Source organism: Camelus ferus, chromosome 13 (genome assembly GCF_009834535.1).
Source record: "Camelus ferus isolate YT-003-E chromosome 13, BCGSAC_Cfer_1.0, whole genome shotgun sequence".
Taxonomy (NCBI): domain Eukaryota; kingdom Metazoa; phylum Chordata; class Mammalia; order Artiodactyla; family Camelidae; genus Camelus; species Camelus ferus.
The window spans coordinates 41415102-41439540 of NC_045708.1; the positions used below are offsets into that span (position 1 = coordinate 41415102).

General features: G+C 44.4%; 1 protein-coding gene across 5 annotated transcripts in view; it reads right to left on the reverse strand.

The window, feature by feature from the left end:
* The window catches only part of DAB1 (DAB adaptor protein 1), a 385062-nt gene that overhangs the window by 60743 nt on the left and 299880 nt on the right, over nt 1-24439 (reverse strand). For 3 of the 5 annotated variants that reach the window (XM_032494392.1, XM_032494391.1, XM_032494390.1), the window contains exons 5-6: nt 5118-5249; nt 4381-4500 (exon numbers count right to left, since the gene is read on the reverse strand). In XM_032494392.1, the coding sequence (XP_032350283.1) occupies nt 4381-4500; nt 5118-5249 (252 nt within the window). Of the gene's footprint in view, nt 1-2210; nt 2277-3885; nt 3925-4380; nt 4501-5117; nt 5250-24439 lie in introns of all 5 variants that reach the window. The other 2 variants (XM_032494389.1, XM_032494388.1) reach the window with 1 other exon arrangement.

Genomic DNA, 24439 nt, shown 5'->3' on the forward strand with positions numbered 1-24439 from the left:
TAACGGTGGACCAACCAGGGAAGATCCTGGACATCAGAACTATTAAAACAAGCACGGTTTTCAGATAGTGACTTGAAACCTACACAGAATCTACTTGCAAAACTCAGCAGCCAGGATATTCTGAGCTGAAAAGAGCCTCAGATTTCTTTATTTACAGACATGAGAGAGAGACCTGGCTGTGAGTGGGGGCTCTACCTCTTGCAAGCTCTGGGATCCTGGCCAGGACATCTTATCTCTGCGAGACTCACTTTCTCATCTGGGAAGTGGGGATCATGGTTCAAGCCCCTGGGGGTTGCTGCGGGACACAGTAAGATACAGCACGTAAACCCCCAGTCACAGAGCTGGCCCACAACCAGTGTTCAGTAAATGTTAGCAAACCCAGCCCGCAACACACACACCATTGCTCAGAGTCCTGTTGCTCGGTCAGGCAAGCCAGCATGTCCTCTAACAGTCCTATGATGAGGCGCTTCAGTTGCAAAGAGCAGAAAAGGGACTTGCCTGAGAGACTCTTCTGTCTTTTCTGCTCATTTTACAGATGTGTAAACTGAGGCCCAGACAAGGAAAGGAAATGCCAAGGTGGCTTAGTGGCTGTGGACTCAGTGTGTGATCCGGGATGAAGCCTTTTCTTTCCAGTCTCCGTGTGGTCTCGTTTCATTCTCAGGCCAACGTGTGAGTGAGGGAGGAATGATTCCCTATCTTATCACTGGGGAAACTGGGTCTCAGAGAGGGCAAGGGCTGTGCCCGCTAGTCCTCAGCCAAAGGGAGTTGGTGACAGAGCCAGAACCAGAACCAGAACCCAGTTCTCTGCCTGCCCAAACTGGTCCCTCCCAGCACACGAGGCTGGCCCTCCACAGACCCACCACAGGGCACCACAGGAGCCCTGCCAACTCCAGCAAAGTCTGACTTCAGGAACCTCTTATTATATTGAAAAGCCTAATTTTATTTTAAAAGATGCTCTCTCTTCCTAGAATGACTGCTTAATGGTTCCTCTGGCCTCCTATTCAGAAAGGCAAGGTTGTACTTTAAAATCTGATGCTGAGGACAGATTTGCAACTTTACCATTTAAGGATAGAAACTTTGTAAGCCGTGATTTTAAACAAAGCCTCCAAGCCCAACCTCATACTTGAATGCAACCACGACGGATCCAGCAGAGAAAAATAGTTAGGTTATTATTCCACAAGGCTGCTTAAACCGAGCTGTTGGTAGAGTGAACATGATACTTGAGTCATTTCGAATTCCATGCATTGGATGGAAACTGAAAATCTGTTTTACTTTTATTACACAAGTAACGCATGCCCAAGGCAGAATAACAGACCACACAACTAAGTAAATTAAGAAGATGAAAATCACTTATTTAAATACATTAACATTTTTCCTGCTTCCATAATGTTTATATTTCAAATTAGGACTAAAATTCTAATTAGTGAAAAAGTGAAGGTCGTCATATTTGTTTGATGTGTTGCCGCACTATGATCACTTAGACTCTTTGATGGAGAAGCAGCGTGGGTCCTGCAATCACACACCTGCCTGGGTTTCACATCTCAGCTCTCAACAGCTGTACAGCCCTGAGGAAGCTACTCAACTTCTCTGAGCCTCAGTTTCCCCTTGTAAAAGTGGGATTAAAACACCTCCTCTATAGTGTATTTAGGAAAATTAATGAGTTCAAAAGTGTGTTCAGGGTTCCTCACATAGGCAGACATTTAAGAATATTAATTTACTTTCCCTTCAGAAGGAATAAAAACCTTTAGCTAGACTTTCTTTCATGCAGTTGACATGCCCAGTGTTGTTTCCAAATAGCATTTTTGAATCTGTCCTTCATTTTTCAGTAGTGCAGTTGGCCTTTTGAAGGAATTCGACAAGCACCTGCTTTTGAGACATGAAGGACCCTACGATATTATGGGTAACAACCCTCCAGTGGCTTGAGTAAAATGGAATGTGTGATTTCCGAGTCAGTTGAAAATAATTAAGGTCCATTAAAAATTAAAACACTGTACCCATTGGCCACTAAACACTTCAACAATAAGGCGTCAAAACTCCTGGTAGATGGCAGGGAGCAAGGCGCCAATTCACGTGAAGGGATTTAACAAGCCCGGAATGACCAAGAGAGCCCCGTGAAGTGTGTGAGGGAGGGGAGGGCTCGTGGCTTCTCAGCCCCTTCAGTGAATTCACTGATGCTCGCGCAAAGGTATGAGAGGGAAGCAGTTTTATACCTGATAAATGTTTTCTTCTGTTTCGGGATCACGGATTGGCTCGTGTCCAGCCTCAAACACAATGTACTATTACAGGAGCGGCCAGAGAGGCAAAGTCAGAGGGGAAAAAAGAAAGAGGGGGAAAAAAAGCATTTGGAATTCAGGATACACATCACAGTGAGCATTAAAGAAACAGGCACAAGAGAAAACACCTTCAAGAGACAAGTGAATGACTGACACTCCGAGCAGCCCCGCACATGCCTGCCTCTTCCAAGGAAAACTGCAGTGGTCTGACGGGCAGTCCCTCAGCAATGACTGCATGGGCCCCTACAGATCTTTCTGGAGATGTCGCTCCTTCATCTAGTGGCATTTACCCCAGTAACGTCTACACGCGCTGGCACTGCTGAGTGGGAATGATGTCCCTGGAAATGCCTGGAATCCCAACTTTGTAAACCCTGGGTTATAGCAGCCTCTCTCCTCGGCTCCCTCAGGTCTAGGGGTCCCAAGCCGATTCTGACATGCGCAGAAGCCTCAAACTCACTCATCCCGTAAATATCACCCTACTTTACAGCCTCAGTTTAAATACTCAGGTCAGTTTTTCCATATACACGTTTCAGACTCTAAAGGACTGAGCTGTTTCAAAAAGGGCAACGTTCTTCCCTCTCCAAGCCCGTGAGCTGGGCTCGTATTACAGACAAGTTCATGCCCTCGGCATTCTAAAGCAAGGCGTGCTGTCAGGCGCACCCTCGACTTCTGTTTATCGTCTATGCTAGATACTTCTTTTCCTTGAAGTGATTCATATAATATTACCTTTTTTATCCATACTTTTTCACTTTTCTATAAGTGGGAGCCGCTTTCTGTTTGGAAATACACATTTGTATAGAATGCACATGTGACACACACATACAAGAACCCATGTGTGCCCCGGGGAGACTAAGTTTCAGGTTATCTTTCACATCCCACAGGTTGACTGGCAGCTTTCTCTCCCGGGGAACAAGCACAGAGGGGAGGGGCCTCCCCTCTCCTTCCTATTCTGCATCTGTGTAAACAGAGCATGTACTTGAACCCAAGGGAAGCCATCTCTCTACCCACAATTAGGCTGCAACCTTGAAGAGGGTGCAGAGTAAGCTACGGGCCAGCGCATCTCAGGGATTTCTCCCCCAACCCCTAACAGCGCCTGTGGCATGAGCCAGGGAATCAGGGGCATCCTGGCCCGCCGGGCACCAGACAGACTTCTCCTCACAGCCCTTCTTACAGCTCACAAGCCGTCCTTTGGGTTCATGTTCAGATGTCACCAAAATGACAGTCGCCATCTCTGGTTCTGAACTCACTGAAGCCACCACGTTATTCATAGTCTCTCTAATGAACTAAGAATATTCAAGAGACTCTCGAAAACATTCAGCTCTGGGATCTAACTTCTACAGATTGCAGAGAGGGCTGAGGCAGGGGCAAGAACGGAGAAGCCTATTTCCAAATCCCCTGCTACTGATGCCAGCCAAACTTCTGCTAGGTTTTTTTTTTTTTTTTTTTTTAATGTAAATTTGCTCCTGGAGGCGTTGGCAGCCCTCACCCTCAGAAATAACCGTGGTCCCTCTCCAGGCTCTGCAGCCAGTGGAGTCTTCAGGTCCCTGACAGAATGCCTGTACCGCAGGCCGGGGTTCCTGACCCTCAAACCCCGACTAGTTTCAGAAGTTACCTGGTATACAGGGTCTTCAATATCCTCTTCCAGAATTGTCTACAGCAGAGCGAGGGAAGGGAGGGTGAAAGCAGAGGATATAAAGGGAGAGATGTCAGACTGGATTCAGACATTACAGGACAGTGAAGAAACCAGCTCTCGGGAGCACAGGCTGGCGGGTCATTAAGGCAGAAAACAGGCAGAAAACAATGAAAACCCTGGCAGCTGACCCACCCCCATCATTAACGGTAGCAAACGCAATAGTGTTTCTCCCATTCTCCTCCCCTGAAATCTTCCCCCGGATTCAAGGCTTCACTTTTTCTAATATGTCTAGAATCTCGGAGAGTAAGGGATCATCTCTAATGGCTTGCTTCCGGTGCCTATAATTTACACGGGACCCTTTCATCTTTGTTTATTCCTGGTTGGCAGCAGGAGGAGAAGGCCTGACTGTGTTTTCACATCTGTTTATTTTAAGCCCCCGTCATCCCCTGGACCGGGATAAATTGACAGGTATACCTGATACACGGCTTGTTCGCACTGCTTATCCTTTTGTGCCTTTTTTTCCAATTCTTCTCTTTGCTTCAATTCATAGATAAGTTGAAAGAGATCTCTCAAGTCCAGAATAACAGGTTCAGCCTGGAGTAAAAGGTGGTAAAGTGCATTAATAAGGGGCTGCAGCGACCGATTTTTTGTTTTTTTTGCCAGCTATAACCCACAGCCCTTCCTTTTTCCATTAAACTGAAAGCATTCTGTCTTTAATTAATTCTACCTTGTTTATATTGGTTTAGCAAATTGCATCTAGGCTAAAGTTTATTTCTTCCACTAATTATATTTGCAAATTCATAATAATCATAAGCAGAAAAGGCATAGCTTTTATTTATTAGTAATTTTGAATACAATAAAATTAGGGCAGGCCTTATGCAAAACAGCTATTTGTTTTCTCTTATTTTCTTTTTAAATGAGGCTATGAACATAAGGAAACTTATTTGTGTACTGTGCCTCCATCCAGCTTAATCAGAAAGGAAAAAAAATTAGTCATTATGAAATACCCATTAGAAAAAACAACACCAGCACAATTGGATGGGCACAAGCATGTTTCTTGGCTCCCAGGCTGTTTATCTTTTCTAGATGGGAACCAGAGCATCAGTGTCACTCAGTCATATGTCAGAGTGGGCCTCCAAAGACCAGCAGTGTGACTGTGCTGTCCCCAAAGGGCACAAGGAAAGGTGTCCTCCTGGGAAGGGGGTACTCACCGCCTGGGCTGTTTTTATGGCCACGAATCTGTGATTCCCTTCCTTCCCACAAACGTATCCGAAGGCCCGGTGATCTGTGATGTCCTTCGCAATGTAGGAAATTTCGTGAACAGCATGATGATGCTGAAGGGCCTATGAGAGACAAAAAGAAGAGATTATTTCAGGGGGCTTTCCCTTCGAGCTATTGATCAATAAGAGATGTGTTTCAGCTCCGTGTGAACCAGTCTGGAGGGCTTTGGGAAAGCTGCTTGGTCCAGATGGAAGGGAAAAGAGCTGTGCCTGCCCCCGAGAAATGGAGGCTGCCTTCCATGGTCTCGATGCTGTGACCAGAGAGATAAACAGGACTGTTCAGATGCTGAATGAGCATCTGTGATGGTGGCTTCCTTCTGCCTGCCAAAGCCGGTCAGCTTCGCTCAGCGCTGGAGGCTCCTGCTACGTCTTTCTTCATGACACAGCCCAGTCTAAGTTCTGGACTGATGTTTGGTACACTTACACATCCAGGGCCTCTGCTTGCCCTGCTGGAAGACGTACACCGCACAACTACAGGGGGCGCCATTCACATCCCAGAGAACCATAGATTCGCACGGTTATAACTATTTTCCCACAGATGGTCACAGAGTGCCTTGAGGGTCCAACGCCCTCTCTGTGTTGTCCAGAGTCGCCATCTGGGCCAGAGCCGCATCTCTGAGGCTCTCCGTGGGCTGCTCCCCTGTCTGCAACGCCTGGTCTTTCATCCACTTGCCCAGATCCTACTCCTCTTCTCGCAGAGGCACCTGAAATAACACCACCTCCGGGAAACGCCCTGAACAAGGCTTGCCTTTCCTCCCGCTGCAGCTACGGCTCCTCCCTCTTCTGTGTTTCCCTAGAATCTGTCTCTAGCAACACAGAAGCTCCTGGTGGATTCCTCACACACAGCTCCCCGGGCTCCAGCTCTCACAGGTCTTCCTTCTCTGATTTATTTTGCCTGATTGCCAATCTGTCTTCCTCACCAGACTCTGTCTTCCTCATCTTTGTCACCCTAGCACCTTGCGCCGTGCCTGACCCACAGTTACCAAACAAAGGTAAATTGGGATTGTTGATCAGTAATTCAAAAATCTGTCGAAATTGACTTTCTCACCTTTATTACCCAAGCTTCAATAAATAATGTTTATCATCCTTTTCAGTAATGGTGATCTTTAGGGCCAATTTTCTATACGAAACATACCTAAAGCAATCCTCATTAAACAGTCCTCTGTAAAGGTGTACGTACGTATCTGGGCATTATACGATGTGTTTAAAGTCCTTACGAAGAACATTTTCATTATACTAGGTGTTAAGAAGCTTGAATTCTAGCCACTCTGTGAACACAAAGCACTCACTGTACCTCTTTGGATCCCGTTTATTCCTCTCTCAAAGGAGAAGTTTGGACCAGATCAATGGCTCCTAACCCAAAGCCCTGGATCTACTGGGGTCACTGTAAGTAATAAAGAGGTCCCAGGCAGTTTTCGACATTTCAAAAAGCTACACGGAAATGTACAATTATTCCTAATAAGACTACACCTTTTACTGTGCATGCAAATGAAACCGCCGAGTTTATCTGGAATTGCATCAGGTAACTGTTGTACTCCTGAGCTAATCTTTGAGCAGATTCTCTTTAGTAACTAGGGATGGGTTCAAATAATCCAAATAGGTAAGTGAATGATTATGAATGCATTTTTGGTGAACAAAATTCTCCCCGTTCTGAGTCAGTGGAGGGAGAGAGAAATGTAACCTAAGGGGAATTGGGTTATGAAAACATTGGGAACCACTGGAACAGATTTTCTCTAAGGTCTGTGTCCAACTTCCCAAATCCTTTAGCCATCTGGACCTCACACCATACAGCCAGCCTCTCAGGACAGTGGGCACCTGCCTCTTGTGGTGGGCATCCCTTTAGTTCTGGATGACTGGCTCCGACCTTCCAAAATGTCCATCTCCTAGCCTGCTGCCATCTTTGTAGGCTTCTGAACTTAGGCATCCTTCCTGTAGTAGAGTTTGCTGCTGCACCTTAACCTTCCAGAGACTGGCCATTCACTCACCTCTTTAGTAAAGACTCTCCCTTTGGCGTCACACCTGCCCAGGTTGCCTACTGTTTACTGGACGTCATGCTTGGAGGGTGGTGTCACTGCCCAGCCACCCCAGCCCCTCCAGTGGCCATAGAACGACTGTGTAATTCCAGGGGATTTAGACACAAAGTTGGTGAAGAAGGGAGTGTTTGTTATAAAAATGATCAGAATCTGTTTGTTCCCATTTTGTTAAGAGGGCATATTTAGCTAGCAGAGAAAAACTGCTCAGAGAGCAGTAGCTTTTTCATAGTGTTAATGATGTAAAATTGATGAGACTTAGATTCACCATGCACGGAGGTATTGATTTAGAAGCTTTTGTGAGCTTGAATGGTAGACAGCAGGGAAAGGGGAAGACAAAGGCATTCTCTTTCTCTCCCTTTCCTGCGAGTATTTCTCTCTCTGCATCATGTAGAGAATGTTATCCACGTCTCCTATTAAATCAGAGTTTGACGACAATCTGTTATTGATTGCCAAGTGGAATATTGCTCTAAAATTAAACTGCGATTAGAAGTCTTCCTGGTGGAATTAGATTGGGAGATGATTGTGCAATGGTAAAACCTCACCTACTATGCAAGACAGCAGATGGAGATGTTTTAATTTATCTGCGAACCCTCATTAAGTGCTTTAAAATCAAAACATTTTTAATGCCTGATGATACCTAATACTGCCTCGTGAAGTGTTGCCATGTGTGCTCATGAAATGCTTTAAAAATATTTGTAACATTATCTTTTCCCACAGCTAATTTTATGACATGATAGCTCTGAAAGTAGCTCATTCATTTGGAAATGAAGAGCCAGTGAGGATATATGCCTCCATTTCCCCCAACCTTAACCATGCCCAGATCCTCAGAAGTACAAACATATTAGAATCCTGCTAACCCCATAATCATATTATCACATTCATCTTGGCAACTCAGAGGACCTTGCAAATACTTGTTCACTGAGTCTCAAAACTGCTTTATGTCTTGAAGCAGGTTTTATCAGCACAATCAAAGACAGTTGGAGCCAGAGGAAATGGAAACATCACAGAGTTCAGCTCTGAGTTTATTAATGAAAGAAAGGGGGGTCAGACTGTATTCTGGCTGGGCCTATACTTCACCCAGGCTCGGCTCTCCCTACTCAGGATGACAAAGCCTTGCAAAGAGGGAACAAGACTGTTTAGAATGCAGATCTCCTTTCCTTGGACTTCTGGCTCCCTAAACCAACAGGAAAACCACAGTCCCCGACAAGCTGAGATGACGAAGGGGAACTGGGTAAGATGGTAGAGTTGAGGCGATTCCAGCAAGATGCTGAGGTCAGAAAGGGTCATAAATCAGCAGGCTTGGGGTAAAGGCCAGCTATAAGGATCTCAAAGAAAAAGGTCAAGATGGTATGATGTGGAAGGGTGCTTTCAGGAACCTGGCCAACTGCACAATCTGTTGGATCCAATCCAGTTAGACTTTCCTCCTATGGGTGAAGATAACCTGAAGGGCCCACCATCCCTCCTTGGGGTCCATGCTTTCCCACCTCTGTGCCACTGCACATCTGTCTTTCTCCTGAGTGCCCTCCTCACCCCCGTACCTGTGTTTCATCAACTCTACCTAACTACATCATACCCATGCTTGTTCAAGGCCTCCCTCCAGCATCCTGCTCATCTAGAGAAACTCCCTGGCTCCCCCTTTCCCCTTGGGCACAATTCCCATCTCTCAGTCTCACTGGGTAGCGTTTTTCCTTCTAGCTGGGATGCTTCACACTTCTTAGCTTTGTTACACATTCAGCCAGTCATCTAGTTATTCACGCCATATGTGCTGACTGAGTGCCTGGTACGTTCCAGGTCTCATGCGAAGGGCTGCATCTACCCAAAAGATTAAAACGTAGTCCCTTCCACAGGGCCCTTGCAATCCCACAGAACAGGCAGGCAAAGAAACTAGCAGCCACAACATAGTAAGACAAGCTTTATATTAAAGTTACACACAGGGTGTTATGTAGGCTCAGAGCAGGAAGGGGAAGGGGCATTAAGGAACACTGGGCAAAAGAGCTGACTATGAACTATAAGTCTTGATGGATAAAGGGGAAGTCCTCAGAAAATCAGGGAGAAAGGGGGTTCTAGGAAGAAAGAACTGGGCATGCAAAGCCTCGCGATCCTGAGAGCAGGACATCTGGAGAACAACTGTGCACGTGTTTTCTCTCCACTTTGGGGATGTTAGCTCCTCGAAAGAAAGATCAAGTCTGGTTCTCCTCAGTCTGATCCCAGCTCCCAATACCTTTCCTTTTGAACAATAAGTGCTAAAGAACATTTGATGAATTACAGTAGGAAGGAAGGAAGGACCAAGCCATCTGAAGACATGCGCTGCACAAAACAACTGCTCCATAAATGCTCAATGATTGACTCATTCAGGTTAATTCATGGCATTTCACACAGGATTCATTCTGTAAACAGAGGGTTCCTTATCTGATCACCATTTTATTCCCCCTTAGCATTTCCATGAGCCATTTACCAATGTTTAAATGAAGTATCAAATTGTTTGCAGGGTTATTGTCTGACAGAATGAATTACAGAGAAGACTTAATTTGTAGTATGGTTCAATACAGCCAATTAAATACAGTATGGATTGGAAAGTCATCTGCTCAGACTTTACCATTAGCTTTTTTTTTTTTTTTTTAAAGAATAAATGCTACCCTAGTTAGCCTTCATATTATTACTACGTGTGTATGAGTGTGTGCTTTCCCCAGGCAATAGTATTCACAGGAAAGATACCCACCGGGATTCAAGTGAGTTAACAAAACAACAAAACAAAAGCAGATACACAGACAGACACAGAATAAAAACAGATCCATGAAAAATACAGTACTTCACACTCAGGTAATCACAGTAGTTAAAGCCTCACAAGACAAAGAGAGGTCCAGGCCAATTATACAGGCCTTTCTCTTTTCTAACATATTTTTGGACACATTTGCTGTGTGGCAGTGCCAACGAAGCTGGGAGGCAACCTCTGTACCAGCCTCCAGGCACCCCATCATCAAATGCTCAACAGAGCAGGTCAGGGTGAATTCTTCCCTCAGTTCCCATCCTGAAATCTTCTAGAAGGTTTTACTCAAGGACAAGACCAAACGCTCCAAGATCCTGGTCTCCAGTTGAGGAGGCAGGGTGAGAATGGAAGAAGGGATACAGACCCTGGACCCAGAGGGAACACAGTTTAAATCCAAGCTGTATCACTGACTGGATGCGCAGTTGCTGGCACATCTCTCTGATGTTCTGAGCGTCCTGTTTTTGTGTAACACAAAGAATGATGTAAAACTCAAAAGGTCATTAGAAATATTAAACTGATTCATATAAGATATTCCAGATAAATGTGAGATTCCATTTTCCCCACCAGAATGAAAAAAAAAGATGCAATATCACAGTCTGATGACCTTCTGAAATACAGTTAAGCCACACCAAATATGAATTAAGATAATGCCCAGTGTTGCCAAAGTGTAGGGAAAGAGCTACTTTCCAGGGCTGTTGGTTCTCTGTGTGTACAGTGGGGAAAAGGGTGTCTCTCTCATGGTCCTGTTAGGAGGACTGATGAGTTAGTCTGGTATATGTAAAGGGCTTGGAGCATGCAAGGCACATACTGTCAGGGCCATGTGGATGTTGCCATTATGGTTATTTTTGTTATTTGTGGGCGTGTGATTTGGTGCAACTTTTCTGGAGGACAGACTGGCTGTATGCGTCAAAGCCTTAAAGATATGCGTGAATTTTGGCCTTGCACTAATTTAAGATGTGGGCAAAGACTTGGGTAAGAGATTTCCCCTGCAGTGTTTTTAAAAGAGTGAAAAATCAGAAATGTCCAAAATGTTGAGCATTAACTGCTCAGTTGAAGTAACTGCATTTTGTTACAAGATGAAACAATATGTAGCAAACTGAAAATCATCTTGGGAACATATGTAATTTTTGCTGTGGAAATATATTCACAACATCCCATTGAGTGAAAAAAGTACATTATAAAATAGCGTTTTTAATATAGTCCTGTTTTTGAAAAAAAAGCATGATTATCCATAAATGTAACTGTATAAAAAAGTCTGGAAGTACATCCAACTAAATCTTAACAGGCGTTCTCTCTTGAGTAGTGAATTTACTAGTGATTTAAATTTTTTTTTACCGAGAAGACAAGGAATGTGTTTTTTGTCGTGTAGTCAGTTTACAGTGTTATGTCAGTTTCTGGTGTACAGCATGTTTCAGTCATATATATATGTCTTCATATTCTTTTTCATTCTAGGTTCCTACAAGATACTGAATATAGTTCCCTGTGCTACACAGAAGAAACTTGTTGTTTATCTATTTTATATATAGTAGTTAGTACCTGCAAATCTCAAACTCCCAATTTATCCCTTCTCACCCCTTTCCCCTCCTGGTAACCACAAGTTTGTTTTCCATGTCTGTGACCCTGTTTCTGTTTTGCAGATAAGTTCATTCGTGTCTCTCTTTTTTAGATGCCTAAAATTTTTGCTCATTTACACTAAGTTAAATAACTATACTCATTTATACTAATTACACAAAATACTAAGCTTCCTGGACTTTTCCATGTGAGACAATTCTTCCGTTTGTCATTAGGTATATATGGCTATATATCTATGATATCAGCTCCAGGATGGCACAAAAAGTATCTTTTTTCTTCTCATCTTATGCTGAGCATCAGGTACAGTGCCTGACATACATACAGTAAGGGTTTAGTTTCTATAGATCTCTGTTGTGGAAAAATATACACAACATAAATTTACAAATTTAACCATTATTAACTGTATGGGTCTGTGGCATTAAGAACATTCACATTGCCCTGCAACCATCATCACCATTCATCTCCGGAACTTCTTCACCTTCCCAGAGTGATCATCTGTACACCAACTGCCCATACCTTCTGCCGGCCCCTAGAAACCACATTCTACTTTCTGTCTCTATGAATTTGTTAGTATCTTTTTTTTTTTTAAATTAAACTATAGTTGATTTACAATGTTATGTTAGTTTCTGGTGCACAGCATAGTGATTCAATTAGATGTATATATATTCTTTTTCATTAGGAGTTATTATGAGATATTGAATATAGTTCCCTGTAGTATATGGTAGGATCTTGTTGCTTATCTATTTTACATTTAGTAGTTTGTATCTGAAAATCCCAAACTCCTAATTTATCCCTCACCCCTCTCTCTCCCTTTTGGTAACCGTAAGTTTGTTTTTGTCTGTGAGTTTGTTTCTGTTTTGTAAATAAGTTTAATTGTTTCTTATTTTAGATTCCACATATAAATGATATCTTATGCAATTGTCTTTGCCTCACTTACTTCACTTAGTATGATAATCTCTAGGTCCACCCATGTTTCTGCAAATGGCATTAAACGAATAATTTGAACGAATGACTCTGTCAGTAAAATCCTGAGTCCAAGTCTCTCCTCAGACTCCGCCCCCCAACCCTACTGGCTCTACTTCTGTTTCCCTGACACTTTACTTTCTCAGCTGTTAAAATAAGGATTCAGTAAATACTCATGTCCTTTTTCGTTCTTGACACTTCCTTTTAAACTTTATAACAAGGCAACAGCTATAAAAGACAGCTTCTTCCCAGTAACTCTCTAAACATATGTTATAAACACAGCTCTGGAAGGAGGTGAGTCAAGTTCTTGCCTAAAAATAGAGGAACTAGTTAACTAGCTGAGAGCATTCTAGACCTATGATTTAGGCTTAAATTTGTCGAACAGGCAAAGTGGAGCCAGGTGTGCTTAATCAATCAATTAGCAATCACCAAAGCGACAAGGAAGCAGATTTCTGCTCAGGAGAAATAAAAACCACCTTACATAGGAAACCAGCTTCTGTGTGAAGCACTTGGTTTCCTCACACTGGGGTTCAATCAGAATTCCACATCCCCTGACCAAGGATGTGCTATAGCACAATCACACTGGGTAGGGAGCTGGACCAGCGGTCCTCTCTCATTCAGGCCACAGTCATGCCTAAAACCCTTTGGTACTAGGATACACTCGGCCCTGGAAATACTGAGATGAGGAAGATGCAGTCTGGGCTCTTGAAAGCCAGCGATACGTGTGTATGGGTAAGTCGGGTGGGAGGGGGGGTCCTCTTTTGCTTAATACTCAAAGTAGTTTGCCTATTGTGTTGTCCCATCCCTATTTCAAAAAGGCATCGAAAGTGTTGCAAGTATCTGGATCTCAGCTGTGGCCATAGGCAAGTCACTTTATCTCACTGAACCTCAGTTTCTTTATCTGTGCAATGGGAATGATCCCTCCGTCATAGGGATGTGAAGAAGACAGTTTAACATGTCTCACAAGGTATCCGGGAGACAACAGGCTCTTCATACTTTGGATCTTTCCCAGGACAACAGACTTTATGATACTCAATCTAATGATTAGATAACACAGCATTCAATTACCAAGCATGGTTCTCCCAGGTCAGGCTCACAGGATAACAGTCTTGGAGTAACCCAAGGGCAGTGAGAAATTCTCCGGGGAAATCAAGTCACCAGGAAGAAGAGCTGAGATAGTTTGAAACTTTACAACATCGTCTAACAACCAGGATCCCACTATCCTGGGAAATTGAACCCTGGAGTTTTCATTTATATGATTAGTGACTTCCTTCTGTTGCTTAAGATTGAGGTGAGTTTCATATTAACCTGCAACCAACAGATTTCTGAACAATACGGTGCTCATCATTATCCCTGTCTGAATAGGAGGAAACAGGCTCAGAAGGAAGTGACTTGCCCAGGGAATATCAGGCTGGTGGGGGATTTTAGTGAACCTCATTGACACGCCAGTCGATGCCTTGTTTATTGTTAGCAGTAATTCGTATCGGAACTGCAACCATGAAATTGCTTTGGGTATATACTAAGATAAAACAAATACATAAACACTGTTACTATAAAGCAAGACTTTCAGTGAAAGAAAAACGAGCTCCACACATAAAAGTTAAGAAACCACCCAATAACTGTACATTTGAATTGGAAATATCAATATGAACTCATGTTTTGAAAACTATATTCCTAGCACTGTTTGCACAAAGGAGCCAGCTGCAATGAAACCCCAGTAGCAATGAGCACACCTAACGTAGATATTTTGTATCTATTTATCTACTGATCTCATTAACCTATCTAGAGAGAGAGAGTCAGAGAACACAAATACAGCAGAAGGTGAAGTTTTTTGTGTGTTTGAATGTTTTTGTGATAATATGCTGGAGAGAAAATTAAATCTCCGCATGCTCCTTTCTCTACCTCCCAGCCCCTCTTCCTCTTTCTGAGAACAGGAGAGAAACCAAGGCACTGAACACATCAATGACTTAATTGAAAGTAGACTGCAGACAAAAAGCCTTCATCAAGTCCACCTCGGGCAACCACGGGTCCAAAACACAGGGGGCCGTTCAGCGTGTTCAGAAGCGCTCAGAGTTGGAGGTGCCCGTTTTCTTTGTTCCTTCTTGCATTCCCAGGGCCAGCAGGAATGGACATCAGCCGGGGAGGGTTCTATTTGCAACATTTTAAAAAGTTCAGGTTGAATAAATATGGGAACAATGTATACTTCTGAAACTCTGCGGAAAAATATCATAAATTTAAAAGATTCTCCAAATCCATGTAAGGATTCAGATTTAATTTATATATATATAAAATATATATTTTTAAAGGGTACTTACGATCCAGAGAATGACTACTATGTGCTAGGCATCGTGCCCCGTACTCTACATACATAATCATCATTTATTTCACTTACCCAACAACCTTACGTATTACTTCCCTTCCTTTTACTGTTGAGGTAAATGAGGCACCGAGAGGTTGAGGAACTCACCCCAGGTCACACTGTTGATAAGGCAGACCCTGTAATGCTGCCAGCTATAGCTGGCTCCAGACCCAGGCAGCCTCTGTGCACTTGAATACAGCTTTCAATGTACTTCGACTGCCTGTACTCTCATTCTCCTAAAATTCAGGTTTTTCTTTCTGTTTCTTTCTGCATGAAAAATCCTAATAACCATTGTAGGTGTTTAGTAATGTAACCAATGATTTCAACATTTCAGCTTATGGTGGTGTAAAATTATTGTAGCAAGCAGGTAAATGAGTGTGAATGAATGGAAATGAAACAGCATGTTTTTGCCACAAGTCACTGCAGAAATGAGCTCATTATATTTAATGGAAAATTACTTTTTGTGTTGTAACCAGTCTGAAATTAACCTCTGCCTTGGTCACAAAGAAGTCTTGCATGCCAGACAAACTTAGAAGAAAGTGATGTGACTAATATGCAGCCAATGGAAAGCCTACTGGATTGGGAGTGAGAAGGCTGGTGTCTTCATTTATACACTGAGGTGGATGGCAGGTGATGGTGAATATGGCTTCTAAGATCCATTTTAATAAGATACTTGGGTGCTGAGGAAACTCATGACTTTGGATAGACACAGGTTGGCACCTGAAATCCAAATCTATTATGTACTATGTGTGTCACCTTGGACAAATTACCTTGCTTCTCTGAATCTTAGTATCCTCATCTTTAATTCCATTAGTTTGGGGTGAAATCTAAGTAAGATCCTGGTACCCTGCCAGCCACCTAATGATGCTTAATAAATGGTATTCCCTCTCCAGTTCAAAGATTTCCATTCTCTAAACTGTCTGTCATCATTACATGTTGAACTGTACCCTCCCAAAATTCAGAGGTTGAGCCCCTAAACCTCAGGAATTCAGAATGTGACCTTATTTGGAAATACAGCTGACCCAAAACAATGAAGGAATTAGGAGCACCAACCCCCAGTTAACCCAACACCCCCTGCATGGTAGAAAATGCTTGTATAACTTTACAGTCAGCCCTCTGTAACTGCAGTTCTGCATCCATGGATCCAATCAACCATAGACTGTGTGTACTGTATACCTATTTATTGAAAAAAATCTGCATGTAAGTGGACTCGCATAGTTTAAACCTGTGTTGTTCAAGGATCAACTGTAGTACTAAAACTTAAGGACTTCAGAATGCAACTTTAATTGGAAATAGTACCATTACTGATGTAATTAGTTAAAATTATGGCATGCTAGAATAGGGTGTGCCTCTAAACCAAGATGACCAGTGTCCTTATAAAACGGGAATTTGGACACAGGCAGATGGACTGGATACCTTGCGAACATAAAGGCAGACATCCAGATGATGTGTCTAAAAGCCAAGAAACGCTCAAGACTGCCAACAAAGCACGAGAACAGGAGAGAGGCCTGGAACAGATCCTCCCTCCCAGTCACAGAAGGAACCAACCTTGCCCAGTCTTGGATCTCAGACTTCCAGCCTCTAGAACTACGACACAGTAGACTTCCACGTAAACCTCTCAGCTGTGGTCATTTGTCACAGCACCCCAGGAAAGAAACAGCAATCTCCTTAGTTTTACCTCCAGATCCCTTCGTTTGAGGAGTTTGCCAAAAGAAGACAGCGGTGAAAGAACATCTTAGGTATCTAGCCCCGTCTCTGCTCCCTCAGTGAGACTATTTTCCCATCTGTAAAATGAGGGGCAAGAGGGGTCCCTGCCAGCTTTGCTCTGCTCTTCAATGCAGGAGAGCAAAGGCTACAGTTTTCCTATTACTGCCAGACCTTGCTATTTGAATCAGAAGCTGAGTGTGGCGTAATTTATAACGCCGTCTATCCAATTATTTCCCATTTAGTGCTGTGTAGCATTTTCCCAAACGCACCACCGGACCACTGAGGTGGTGGGCTGAGCTCTCTGAGAACCAGGATCAATTGTTCCTCTTACACTAATTGGCCCCATGATTCGTTAGGCTGTTGCCTCGGAAAATGATCTGTCAGTGAAAGAAATCAGCACAAAATTGCCCCTTTCATTGAAAATGCACCAAACACCATCCTGCAGCCATCTCTTTTGAATCACCTTAGGGTCTCCCAGGGCAACATTGATAGGAACTCAAAAATTCTAACCCTCAGTTCTATCATGTCTCTGTTAGAGATGAGAAAACTGAGGCGCAGAGGGGTTAAGCAACTTGCCCAATGTTCAATCAATGGTGAAGTTCAGAGCCAGTGCTAAAACTCAGTGTAACAGCAGCAAACTTCAAGCCCATCTTACTGCATCAGGTGGCCTCCTGGAGAGCAGCAACTCTCAGGACCTGCCCAGTTCTCGCTCTCTTCTCCCGCCTTCCCTTCTCCCTGGCGCGTATCTCTGTGCCAGACTCAGAGACGGCTACATCCAAGAGAGGGTGGCTGTCGGGAGGTCTGGCTCAGTCACTCAGAGCTTCCTGCATCGAATATCCCGACCTGCTGGTCCAGCTCGGACTTATTTCCAGGACTCAGTCCTAGTAACAAAGCAAATCCCTTGATCTAGAAACTCTGTGCCAGGCTCCACACTGGGGGCTGGGAATGCAAGAGTGAGATCCTTGCCCTCGAGGAGCCCAGTCTCTGGGGAGACGGTGTCCCATGCTTCTGGTTAATATTTTCAAAGAAACCCACCCCCTTTCTCTCTAACGCACATCACAGTCTGTAATTGTGCGTGCGTCACCGCGTGGTGACCACCTGTGTCCCCCCGCGGACTGTGAAGACTAGGGAAGCGCGCTCCCTGCATGCCTCTGGGAGGCCACCTGATGCAATAAAACGGGCTTGAAGTTTGCCACTGTTACACCGACTGGGAGGCAGGCTGGGTGGAGGGCAGAGAGGGGAAGACTCCGGGGTCAAGAGCTCAGGCCCTGGAGCCAGAGGTCAAGGCCTGGCCTCTCCACTCACCAGCTGTGGTGCGTGGGCTAGGCGCCTACCGTCTCTGTGACCAGGCTTCCCCACCTGGATCGTGGGCCTGTGCCCGCCTCTCAGAGTTGATATGAGAACTACATGAATCCACACGCATGACATCTTCAGTCTGGTGCCCAGAGCAGAGTTAAGAGCTTAATAAATGTACTACTCAGCTGTTGAAAAGAATAAACTAATGCCATTGCAGCAACATGGATGAACCTGGAGATCGTCATACTAAGTGAAGTAAGCCAGAAAGAGAAAGAAAAATATATAATATCACTAATACGTGGAATCGAAAAAACTGACACAAATGAACTTGCATACAAAAGAGAAACAAACTCACAGACACAGAAAACAAATTTATGGTTACCAGGGGGAAAGGGGGTGGGGAGGGATAAATTGAGAGTTCGGTATTTGCACATACTATCTACTATATATAAAATAGATAAACAGCAAGTTTATACTTTATAGCACAGGGAACTATATTCAATACCTTGTAATAGCCTATAATGAAAAATAGTATGAAAAGGAATATATATACGTATAACTGAATCACTATACTGTAGAGCAGAAATTAACACAACATTGTAAACTGACTATACTTTAAAAAAAGTGCTACTGTTATTTTAAAGTCATTCAAAGCATATCCCGTGAGGGAATATCTTCCGTTTATAGAAAATATATGACCTCTCAGCACATACCCTGGTACACGGTCAACACTTAATAAGTGCTTGTTGAGCAAATGACTTCGTGTTGGAAACGCTCATCCTTGCTCTGTTATTCATTCCTACATGCTTTTGAGTCTGGTCCCAGCACTGTACGGCCACCCCCGGCCTGTGTCTGCACAGGACCACCCGCAGGACCCTTGAGAGCATCTACACACAGTATATCCTCACACATCCTAGACTACGAGGCAGATGAGGACGGGAAAGAGCGCTGGTGACACCCAACTGACTCTCAGAGCAGGTCCAGCAGCCGCTGCAACAGAAGACACTCTTACATCCCTGGTCTTCACTGAGCAGAAGCTAAACCTGGCTGGAGGCTGCTCCATTTCCTTCTTCCTTTGTGTATCAGAATGGCACGAGGGGACAGAGTGATGGGAGTTGTCAAGTTTTGAAATGCATAATAAGATGTCTTCCAAGTGAGGCACATAAAAGAGATGAGCTAAAAATACAGCCAGCTGCGAGAGCATCTGGAAGCGGAAGGATTAGCGAGGCGCCTTTAACTGCTGCAGAACAAAGGCCCCTGTGGAAGGGAACGTTTCCGCCACCGTTGCACCTGCGGCAGGTAAGCAAAAGGATGAAAATATGGAGTGTCTGTTCTGAATGTCCTCTCCCCACTTTAGGAAATTAATTCCAAAAAGTAGGCATCTAGCAAATTTCGTATCACCTGGATACCACAGAAACACCACGGGGCTCAGCCAGTGGGAAGGGGGGGTGCATTTTGGAGCACCTCCTACCAGCCTGATGCTTTTCTTACAGGGTCAAATTTAATTCTCAGTACAAGCCAATAAGGAAAGTTTTATCATCACTAATTGTATAGAGGAGGACACTGAGACTCAGAGAAGTGAAGTTGCAGGCTTAGGTTCAAACAGCTAGAAAGTAGGAGCCCTAGGAGTGGACCCCACCCCACCCCACCCCAGTTGTCTAATCCCCAGATCCAAGACCCTGATAATATGCTGCTGCTTAGACATGCCCGTGGGTAAGTCCGCTACCAGAAGTATGTCTTCTAAAAGACTGATAAACTCTCCATCCATCCTGCCTCCCCACCTCCATCCTGCCCTGTTTGGGGAAAAAAAAAATCCCTTTGTTTTTGTGGGCCCACAATATATACGGCAAGCATCTCATTTTATCACTCAAGGCTCTCTGTCATCTAACAGTTAATATCCACTTCGTACGAGGTGCAAAGAGCTTTATAGCTTTTAAAGCTCTACCTGACGTATTATCTCATTCATTATCTTGTTTTATTACCCTCATGGTAAAGTGAGGACGTTACATGGCCCAGAGAAGCTAAGTAATCTGCCCAAAGTCACATCTAATATGCGGCAGATCTGAAGTCAGCGTCCTTGAAGATCTTCTGAATCCTACACCCAAGCTCCTTCTACATCATCTTTTGTATTTTTTAACATTAAAAAAAAATTGAAGTATAGTTGACTTACAATGTTGTATTAATTTCTGGTGTACAGCATAGTGATTCAGGTATACAGACACACACACACACACACACACACACACACACACATATATTCCTTTTCATATTCTTTTTCATTGCAGGTTACTACAAGCCATTGAATATAGTTCCCTGTGCTATACAGTAGGACCCTGTTGTTTGTCTGTTCTGTACATCGTAGTTTGTATCTGTATCATCTTGATAAAAGCAGTCAGTGCAGAGGTTAGGAATATGGGCACTGGAACAAGACTGCTGGGGTCAAATCTTGACTCTGCCACTTACTAGCTATGTGACCACCTGGGATAAATATGTATGCCCTCTGCGTCTGAGTTGGTTCATCTGTAAAATGAGCCTAAGGATAGTCCCTACACCACAAGGAGTCGTGATGATTAAGTAGGTTATAATATGCAATACACTTGAAATAGTGTCTCGAATCTAGTAAACATCATATAAGCATTAGGTATTTGTTTAGTTGTTTTGGTTCTTGTTTCATTTTGAATATGGACCTTTTCCTATTGTGGAAAGTCCTCCTCCAGCTGAGAAGATCCTGTAACTGGCCCACCACTCCCCAGGTAGGACGTGGAAGAGTTAGGATTTGCACTGGGGCCTGCCTCACTCTTTCAGATGTATCATTTAAGTCTCTCACGTGCATTCCTCTCCTTCTGGTGTGTGGGATTAGATGCAGAAGAGGACCTGGGCTGAGTCTCCCTATCCTGTCTCAGAATAAGGCAGTGTGCCCCCTGGGGGAACCCCGACATCATAACAGCACACTCTCAGGGCCACATTAGCCATCACCACTGTACATATGTATTTGTTCATTCAACAAAATTATTCATTGAGTGACTCTTGTTTCAAGCACTGTACTGGAACCTAGGGACACGATGCTGAACAGACCCCTGCCCCTCCTGAGTTCAAGGTCTACTGGAGAGCTGTGCATGAGCAACAGCTGTGCCAGGTGTCCTGAAGGGGAGACACAGGGTGATAGAGAGCCCAGGGGAGATGCCTTGGACAGGTACAGGGTGGGGTAAGCCCTAGGTACCTGAATTCTGAAAATAAAGGTAAGTATTTAGAAATCATACAATTTAGTTTCCTAACCTTAAAAAAAATCCTTCCTGGGCCTCCTTCTCCCAGACACAAAATGAAGCATTCCATTTCCAGTTCCGGAAAAGAGTAACCAGTGACTGAGAGGGCGTGGAGGGGGCTTCATCATGTCATCCCCAGAAGAGAAGGAAAAAGAGTTAAAAGGGCTGATAAGAGAATATGAAAACAAATATATGTGTGTATATGCATGACTGGGACATGGTGCTGTACACCAGAAATTGACACATGTAACTGACCGTACTTCAATTTAAAAAAAGGCTGATAAGACAATACAAAGAGGCAGACAGAACTAGGTGTACACAGCAACCCTGCCAGGGTATGGCTGGGTCCAGACTGTCCGTCCTCTGGCTTTTCCTGGAGCTGATAAGCAGCACAGACGACATGAGTGAGACAGAGGTTCAGGGAGAGGTAGGTGGTGTCCATCATCTCCTGCTCTGCATCACTGAGTGTGACCAAGATTCAGAGTCTGGGCACCTTGTGCTGGCTGTCTTTTGTTGGCTCTGAGGCCTCGTAGCCCAGAAACAGCACATAACTACTGGCCAGTGAACCTGTTCCAGACTCACGCCGGCAATCCACGCCTTGAAGTCATTTTGTGCCAGCACTGAAGCCATCTCTACTCATCTAACATGCCACGTGGGACCCAGCCTGAGCTTCCTCACCTACAACATGGGGAGAGTAAAACGCTCCCCGGGCAGCGAGACTGTGAGGAATAAGATGGATCTCACATGTAAAACACATTATCAGGCTCCTCACAAGTTCCTAATGAATGGGGGCGATGAGTGAATCCCAGTCTTCAGCAATCGGTGTGACCTGAGGTAATCACTTCACTTCTGGGTTCCTCAGTCTCCCGATCTGTACAATGGGGAATAATCAACCGCCTACCCTAAAGTTGTGGGTTACAAGAGATGACTTCTGGAAGCACCTAGAAGAGGGCTCAGGATGTCAGGTGGGCTCAACTGCCAGGAGTCTTGGAGCTGACACCTTCAAAGTTGTTCTGTTTCCTTTTTTTCTATTTGAGTATAGTTTCTTTCTCTCGCCTGTTCATTGCTTTGTCACCCCTCTGAGAACATTTATGGAGTCCTTACTCTCAGGCAGGCACACAGCAGGACAGCTTCAGCTGTCCGCGTCTCTGCTTTTACAACTACTTCCAAAGGAGGGACAGAGCCCAAACTCAGGCTGCAAACCTTTACAACATTCTCCTTTCTTCATGAGTCTGAGCAATTCTAGCAGCAAAATCCAAACTTCTTTGTTCCCTTCAGGTACATACACGAAGATCTGTTTCTGAGATGCACCTTCTACAAAGCTGCCCGTCTACCAAGGTCAGAGGGCCTGAGGTCAGAGTGGTTACAGGCAGGAGGAGAAGGAGGAGCTTTGGATGCAGTGATGCTGGGATTGGCCAGCCCCATCCCTAGATTTTCATTGCATATTCACGTCCTTAGGATGAGCAGGATTCCAGGTCCAGCACTTTTATATGTTTCCTAAAACTATCTGGAAACTAGTATCAGAGAGCGTCTCCTGTGGGTGGCTCTCCTGACCAGGTCCTGGAAGACCTCATCACCGCCTCTTGTGCGCGGACCACACCAGGATCACTGGATGCAGATTCCCACGAGGCCATGCCAGGCGGAAGTCTGGAGACAGAGCTTTGTGGACTTGGTTTCTGGGAAAGTAGCCCCACCCTCCTTCTGCACCACAGAAAAGTACCTTCCAGCCACCTCGGCTGTCAACGTTGACAGTCTTACGCCTTAATCTCCTGCTTTGTCTTATCTGTGCTCTAGATCCTCACCCACCTGATTTTCATCAATTTCTACTGATTGATCACTTCCTGCTAAAAGCCCTTCTTTGGCTACAGCCTTCCAGGACTGATCTATAATTTCTTCATTTACTACAATTCACACTTTCCCTCAGGCTGAGCTGACCCGGTTGACGCTGAGGAAACTCTTGTTCTCATGCACTGAGTTCATCCTGGATGTTTCAGCAAGGCAAGGACATGGGACAGGATTCCACCTAGAGCTGAGAATATTCAGCACTAACCTCCAGTGGCTCTTCGGAGTGGATGGGACTCACCGAGACAAGAGTCTTTGTCTCTCCAGAGTGCCTTACTGGTTTGTCCCACTGGCCTTGGTTCACCTGCCCTTGGTTCTGTCTTCCTACTTCAAACAACATGGACTGAGGTCCCTGGAGGCTGTCGATTCCTAACCCTGGATCAGGGAGATGGAGGAAGCAGTTCCCCAGTCCCATCTTGCAGGATTGAGTAGATCTGCATTGTTACCACCAGTCCTCCTCCATTACTTCCTAGACGCCTGGACTGGGCTGGAAACTCACCTCTCCTAGTCTCAGCTGTGTTTCAGAGGCGAGGACTAGTGAGATTATATATGTAAAGTGATGGCTGACCCAGAGTAGAGAATCAGCCTATTTTATTACAGTCGAGAAAGAGAACATTCTATGCTGGGTGGCAACCTGCTTGAAAAAAAAGCTTAGAGGCTGACCATGAGCAGAGAACTCTGGGGTGTGAGAGAGTAGGGTTTACAACAGTGGGATGTGAGGTGGAACCACTCTGGTTAAAAACAAATAAAAGAGTATAAAATAGATAACAAGGCCCTACTATAGAGCACAGGGAACTATATTCAGTGTCTTATAATAATGTATCATGAAGAAGAATATGTGTATATATGTATGACTGAGCCACTATGCTGTACACCAGAAACTAACACAACACTGTAAATCAACTACATTTCATTTAAAAAAATAGATTCAGAAAATAAAAGGGCCTCAGTTGCCAGGACGAGAATCTGGGACTCGACATACCCGGGATGGTCATCTAACGTAATTTGTTAAATAAATGAAAGCAAAACCCTCAGAAAAAAATATTAGAAATACAGGGAGGAAAAGAATGCCACTCAACACAATAAACACAGCTGTGAGGATGACAGTGAAGACCAAGAGGAGAATGGCAGCAATCACTGCAGTCACAGCCACCACTGTTGACTGAGTGTTTTCTTCCGGCCACTGACCACGCAGTGAGCTTCCGTGCATTGTCTTATTCCAGCCTCGTAACCAGCCTGTGGGATAGAGGCTATTATTAGCCCCAGTTAATTGATGAGGAAACTGAAGCCAAGAGAGAGATGACCCTCTGCCCAGGGTCGGCCAGCAGGGGAAAGGCAGTGGCGCTGGGACGCACACCCAGGCCTTTCTAACTCCAGAGCCCGTGGGTTTTCCAAATCCACAAAGCACATGCATTTCCTATTCCAATTCCTTTACTTAAAAGCTTACTGCT